At 40.4% G+C, this 7289-nt stretch overlaps 1 protein-coding gene across 1 annotated transcript; it reads left to right on the top strand.

Annotated features, from left to right (window-relative positions):
* The first annotated feature begins 439 nt into the window (after window positions 1-439).
* Window positions 440-2822, top strand: LOC147613677 (serine/threonine-protein kinase BRI1-like 1). The gene has a single exon (XM_086781200.1). It carries the CDS (start codon window positions 1108-1110, stop codon window positions 2230-2232), a length of 1125 nt encoding a protein of 374 aa, XP_086637326.1. The 5' UTR covers window positions 440-1107; the 3' UTR covers window positions 2233-2822.
* The last annotated feature ends 4467 nt before the right edge of the window (window positions 2823-7289 follow it).

Genomic DNA, 7289 nt, shown 5'->3' with positions numbered 1-7289 from the left:
CTAGGCTCCAATTCTATCTTGTACAAAATTTGCAAATAATGGAGCTATGAATTTAAGAAATTAAGTGCTCTGTATCTATACAAAAGTTTGGAACGACAGGACCAATGACAAGACCATTATGATCTCATTTGCATTTACAAGTGACACAACCATTATGGTCACATAGTGACATTATATATATTTTTTAAATCAAAATAAAAAGCTTGCCAAAAAATCTTAGCAAAGATGTTGAAAGAGAGCTTCATCTTACCCTTCGAGGATGGTTTTTGACGGGCTGGGCCACCCTTCAAAATAACAGGTTCAGTAAAAATAATTCTCGTTATTTTTTGATGGTCACTCAAAATAAGTAGCTGTATATTATGGCCAAAACGCCAAAAAAGGAACATGACTGCAGTCAAAAAGCAACCTTAATGCCCCTCACAATGTCTTTGCAAATGGAGGACCAAAAAGTTGAGTGGGAGAGAAAAATACCTCCACGCCTCCAATTTTTCAAGATTTAGTTGTAATTAGATTAAACCGTTTCAAGGGTGAAGAAGATGCCGTTTCAGGGGCGAAGAAGATGCTCGGTGGATCGCTAAACAATACTTTCTTGACCGCTGTGGAAGCGCATGACTTGTTCGCTTTTGACTCATTAATTGGCGTAAGGAACTAGGTAGGTAGGTAGTAGCAAGCTCTCTCCTTCAGTCATCATCAATTGCCGCGATGATCAAGCTCTTAATTATGTGCCAAGTGAAGACTGCCCACCATCAGTAGCGTACTCGGCTGCAATCGGCGGCTTGCCCTCGTCTCACTAGCAGCTGCGCAGCTGTGCTGGATATTGAGCACACTAGTACGTGCACAAGAGGATGACACTGAATGCCTGAAGGCGTTCAAGAACTCTGTGGCTGCAGATCCTAACAACTACTTGTCTAATTGGAACTTTGATAATTCCTTACAAGGCATCTGTAGCTTTACTGGCAGGGGAACAAAGTCAACTATCTCAAACTGGCGCAAGCGGGTCTCTCGGGGGGGTTTCCAAACGGTTTATCCAGCTGCAAGAGTTTAACACAATTAGATTTGTCACAGAATGACTTCGGCGGGCCGCTTCCAGCAGATTTGTGCAAGCAGATGCCGTATCTCACTAAGTTGGACTTGTCACAGAATGAGTTCAGTGGAATGATACCAGATCAGAATTTAGAAGATTGCCAGTACCTGAATGAGCTCCATCTGCAGAACAACCGTTTGATCGGTCAGATTCCTTGGGGGATTGGGAACCTGCCACGCTTGACTGACCTGGATCTTTCATCTAATTCCTTGTCAGGACAAATTCCATCCTCTTTCATCAACAGATCAGCGTTAGACCAGGCAGCTTTCCCCGCTGCCGCTTTTGAGAACAACTCAGGTCTCTGCGGGCAGCCACTGAGAAAGGCGTGCGGGCATAATGGGTCATCGTTTCTCACCAACGCCAAGCTGCAAATTTCGGCAGCGATTGTTGGCGTGCTACTTCTGGCCGCGGCGGCGCTTTCCGTTTGTTGGTGTTGTTGGTGGAGGAGCAGGAAAGGGGAAAGTGATGCGGCCGGCGTGGAGATGTTCGAGAAACACTTGAAAGTGACCGGTGAAGAGCTGCGCCGGGCCACGTCCAGCTTCAGCCGAGCCAACGTCATCGGAGCGGGCGGGTCAAGCACGGTGTACAAGGGCAGGCTTGCAGGCGACGGGCGGATGATCGCCGTGAAGTTGCTGGAATGCATGGGTCTGGACGAGGAGCTAGGCTTGTCGGACGCCCGAAAGCAGTTCTTGACGGAGCTGCAGGTATTGGGGAAGCTCCGCCACCGGAACCTGGTGAGGATTCTAGGCTACTGCTACAACCTGGACACCATGGCCATCATCCTCGACTACATGTCCATGGGCAGCTTGGACACCCTTCTCCACGGCGTTTCCTCTGACGCCAGCAGTAGAAGCAACGAACGGCCGCAACTGGGGTGGAATGCGCGCTTGAGCATCCTGGTGGGCATCGCAGAAGGGCTGGCGTACCTCCACCACGAGTATGATGGCAAGAGCTGTGTCGTCCATGGAGACCTGAAACCCGGCAATGTACTGCTCGATGAGCACATGGAAGCACACATTGCCGACTTCGGGCTTGCTAGGATGGTGGGCGCCATCAACACGGCCACGCTTGCCGTGAGCTGTAGCGCATCTGCAGCTCGGTGGTCCTTCGGCTACGCAGCTCCGGTTAAGTGCTGCTATTCATTTTGAAGCATACTTACTAGGGATAATTATACATAGCGGACGACGTTTATGTGTTTAATAATTGTGCCAACAAAACTAGGGAGTGGTGTCTCGCAAGGCGGACGTGTTCAGCTTCGGAGTGATAGTGCTGAAGGAGGGCGAGACCTTGGCCGATTGGGTGCGACAGGCCGTAGTCGAAGGGGCAACGAGGCGGGTGATTGCGGCACCGCTAGCGACAGATTTTGAGCGATGGGGGGACGAGATCACAGCCAGTTGAGGCTTGGCTGCAGCTGCTGCGTGCAGGCGGCCATTTCTAGGCCAGACATGCAATTTGTAGCAGCATTCCTTCGCGAGCTTTCCAACAAGGTCAGGAGTTGTCCGCCATCATGGGTGCAGCTCGTGAATGAACCGGAGACTAGCGAGGAGAGGGAGGCCGAAATATGGATCTTGTCTTAATTAGTCACTTCGTAAGTACGACAACAGTGGTAATTACTTTGCATCACTTGTAACCGTTGACTCGACATATCTTCTTGGTTTCAAGAGCCTCAGATTGTCAGCCCTTGTTCCAAAGTGAGCTGGGCTGAAATTTGAAGGCCTAGGCCCTACCCTCCATTTATGTATGAAAATAAACTGTTGGTCTAAAAGTTGATAAATTTTCAAAACAGTGGCTTCTTTTCCAACCCAATTTACCACTTCTCTAGAAGGGGCTTTGATGCCCTCCGAACGCTTCAAATTTCAGCACTAGCATCACACGTGCAGCAGTAGCAACATTGGCAACTATTCTCGAATTATTCCCTTTGCGGGTTTGAATCTTGCATGTGCGAGCGATGGCACTTGTGTGTGTGTGGGTGATAACATGTGTACTTTTTCTACTTTCAAGTGAAGATTTTTTTTATTTAAAAAAAATTGGCAATGAAAAATAAGCATTCTCCCTTTGTTGACAGTTTCCCTTCGTAGAGTATAAAAGCCTAGTATAGTGCTCGAAAAAAGATATATTTTTCAACCTTTCAAGATATTAAGGACAACTCTTAAATCTATTGGGTTTTTGTTTTCGAAATCTCTACTATATGTAACTAGAATATATGAAAAACGCTTAAATCTATTGGGTTTTTGTTAACTAAAATATATGTAACTAAAGCATTCCTTAAGATAAGGATCACTTTAAATCTCAGCCAGTTTTTCTTAATCATGGCCAACACTAGAATGCCATTTGTACAACCTACTGTCTTTGTGTTGCTGAGCTGTTGAACAGCATTAAATGCTCCTCCTTTTTTCTTTATCGTCTCGCAACACGGATGTTTACAAAACATGTTACTGCTCAAAGGTCATCATCAAGCTCTACATCATTGCTCATTGTTGCTCTCATGGGTCATTCATCTACCTCAAGCTCGGGACTGGAGCATCTGTATCTGTATTCTTCGCCTATGAGCATCACATCCACACAGCAATACTCAATTTAACATTGACACCTTTAATATTTCCTAAGGCCAAAAGGGTCTTACAAGTACGTGTTTTTATGTAAGGGAAACTCTTTATACACCAGCAAGCACTCAAACAAAATGTCTATACACAAATGAGTCATGCCTTAACCATGTGTTTTCCACTTAAAAAAAAAAACCACTCATCCATTCAAGGATGTTTACCATTTATGTGTGGGTTGAACCTTGTGTCCCTATGCTTTGTATTTTGAATATCGGCACTGTTAAAACCCTAAGATCTCTCTAGATAATTGTTATGCATAAACATGCATAAATCAGACATAAACTCATCCACCCAACCACCCCTGAGCCCAAGGGATGCACACATGAATTATAAGCTACCTTCAAAGCACATGAAATTATCCAAAAGATCAAAAGATCCTTAAAAAACCATGGATAAAAGAATAGAAGCTCCTCAAATCCATAAAAACCATAGTTGATCATAACAATCAATGCATGCTATCTAATGGTCATTAATCATGCCAAAAGAAGCAATAAAATTGGTGGCCAACTCATCAATCCGGAGTATATAAACATAGTGTCGTTTAAACAAAACTCCAAAGTAAGCAAGTGAAACACATGTATGTAGCGTAGCACTCATTAAAAAACCCCTAGACACAAGTGATCTAGGTAGAACCTGATGAGTCCATATAAAACTTGGAAAACATCCAATAAAATCCACCAAAACAAACCGATCAACTGATCCATGATAGAATTTATTTTAGGCTTAAGAAATTAAGCACAAACCACACTTAAAAAAGCACAAAATAAATTATCATGGAAAAGTGTCAAAGGTGAAACACACTTTGAACGGAGATTCTAGCCATCATTGAAGAAATTAAGGAACATGTCCAAAAAAGAATGGCTAAACAAAGGTAAAAAATCATGAAAACATCGTTTAGAAATAATCCAAACAGAAATAACTATTAATACGAGATATAATCATATTAATAATATACGAATAACCCGCATCTATCTAATGTTGGCACAAGAAAACGTACTTCAATATTAAATAACCTTCGAAAATATTAAATTCTCGAGAAAAAGAATTATCATGATTTTTTTCTAATTTTTTCTAATTTTCTAGGACCTCAAAATATGATAATTTTGAATTCCACCAAACGTATCTTATGGCATTCCAAACCTATATTTTTCCAAAAAAAATTAGCAATTTAATTTGCCAAAATACCATTGATATTTTATAAATATCAAATTTTAAGATTTCTAAAAATAATTTCTAGAATATTCCTTATTTTTTCTGAGAATCCCCTCGTTCACTCACGAAATTTCCAATTCCACCCGACAATTCTCAAATCCAATGAAAATTTTTAATTTTAATGGATTTTTTAATTTTCTAGGTCAAAAAATATATTTTAAAGGAATTTGAATGGTCATGGACACCCGAATGGACACACCACATGCCAAACACCAACCCCACATTAGAATACGAATGGTCAAAAAATTTCAGAATCCCAACAGTTTTCCCGGAATGTGGAAAGCCAAAAGTTTCGAGAAAATGAAAAGACAAAAAAAATTAGAATGTGAAAAGGTCAAAAGTTTTCGGAATACGGAAGGTCAAAAGTTTTTTTGGAATTCGGAAAGCCAAAAGGTTTCGGGAAAGTGGAAAGCCAAAAGTTTTCTGGAAGATGAAAAGCCAAAAAAGTTTTAAGAGGAAAAATTTCAAAAATTTCCTAAGATTTTTTTTCCTAAATGCCAAAATTTTCTCTATTTTTCTAGGCTTTAAAAAAAGTTTTTTTTGAAAAAATTCCAAAAGCTTTTTTTAATAAAAAAACTCATTTTAAAAAAAATTTAAAAAAACAAATTTAATAAGCTTTTTAAGCTTATTTGGTTTTGATTTTTTTAGGGAGGGGCATCTTTTTCGCTGGCGGCTGCTACGTCGTCCCCCCCTCGCAGAAAAACAACAAGAGAGAGAGATCTCTCTTCGCTCTCCACTCTCCTCTCTCCTTCACACCATTTCATGGTTACTCTCCACCCCCTCCTTCTCTATTAGAGAGGAGGTTAATTAGGCATTACTTAATCTTTTTAAGCTTATTTGGTTTTGATTTTTTTAGGGGGGAGCATTTTTTTCCGCTCCCGCCTGCTGCGTAGCCTCCCTCCCCTCCCGCCCGTGCACAGAAAAACAACAAGAGAGAGAGATCTCTCTTCGCGACCATTTCATGGTTACTCTCCACCCCCTTCTTCTCTATTAGAGAGGAGGCTGATTAGGCATTACTTAATCTTTTTAATTAAACATTAATTATGATTAATATTTAAAAAATCCCTTTTAAGAGAAATTTATACGGGGGAGAGGAAAAATCCTAATTGAGAGGCGGAGAGGGTCCCACGCACACGAGAGAGCATTTCATGCATCAACATGGTATCCCCTACTGTATTTCAGCAGAAAATCGATAGAAATTTGATCGCATACCTGTGGAAAAACCCGTAAAAATGTATTAAAAAATACATTTTAACCATATAAATACTCAAAAAAATCTTTAAAAATTAGAAAAAAATTTCTTAAAAATTTTAGAGATTTAGGGAATACATTCTACCAAAAATATCCACAATAAATTATGTGGTATTTTTGTAAATTTTTTATTAATGCTTATTTTAAACCAAAAAAAATAGAAAAAAAATAGCATTAAACTCACGAAATTTCCTCGCAACGTCGATTCGTCCACCATTGAATAGTAGTAACATGCATTTCAATTGCCATATCGACGATCCACATGCAAATCATTAGCACAAATCAACAAAATAATATTAGTAAATATTAAAATTTACTTTTAAAAGAATACTAAAATTTATAAAAAATCAACAACAATTAACTAGGGATTGCTCTGATACCACTATTAAAACCCTAAGATCTCTCTAGATAATTGTTATGCATAAGCATGCATAAATCAGGCATAAACTCATCCACCCAACCACCCCCGAGCCCAAGGGGGGATGCACACATGAATTATAAATGAAATACATCATATCTCTACCTTGATATCCCATACCATTAAGAGGTATAACTCCAATCCAATAGCATGTAGCTATAGTGTGAAATGGCAGGTGAGTAGATATGGACCTCTACACAAGAGACCATAGCCTAAGACTCCAAGCTCCCAAGCCTCCCTTGAGTGTGCCCCATGCCCCTATTGTATAGGAGGGCCCTCAAGTGACTCTTGACTTTCCATTTCCCATGTGTGACCCTTGGATGCCTGACCCTAACCTTAATCCTTAAGGTTAGTCCTAATCCATGCTCCACTAGAGCTTTTTCCCATCCTCCCATGCTCACAAGCCTAATGTGGATCAGCCTCCTAGTATATGCACACATAATGTGCATATAACAGGCACATAAGACATATGAATTTCATGTATGTGTATTCAAGGGTAATTAAAAAAACACTACCTATAAATTTTTAAGATTTAAAGATACACTCTTTTGTAAACTATTGGTTAACACTACAAGGAAAAGCGACCATAGGCGCGTTTATAGACGCGTTTTGACAACGTGCTTTAAAATGTTATGGGCACGTCTAAAATTGTGTCTACATACATACGTCTATATGCGCATCTATACTGATATAAATGTGCTTATAGACGCGCATATAGATG

The sequence above is a fragment of the Cibotium barometz genome, chromosome 43 (genome assembly GCF_041138505.1).
Source record: "Cibotium barometz isolate CiBa-2024 chromosome 43, ASM4113850v1, whole genome shotgun sequence".
NCBI classification, from domain to species: Eukaryota; Viridiplantae; Streptophyta; class Polypodiopsida; order Cyatheales; family Cibotiaceae; genus Cibotium; species Cibotium barometz.
This window is presented reverse-complemented; position numbering and strand designations above follow the sequence as displayed.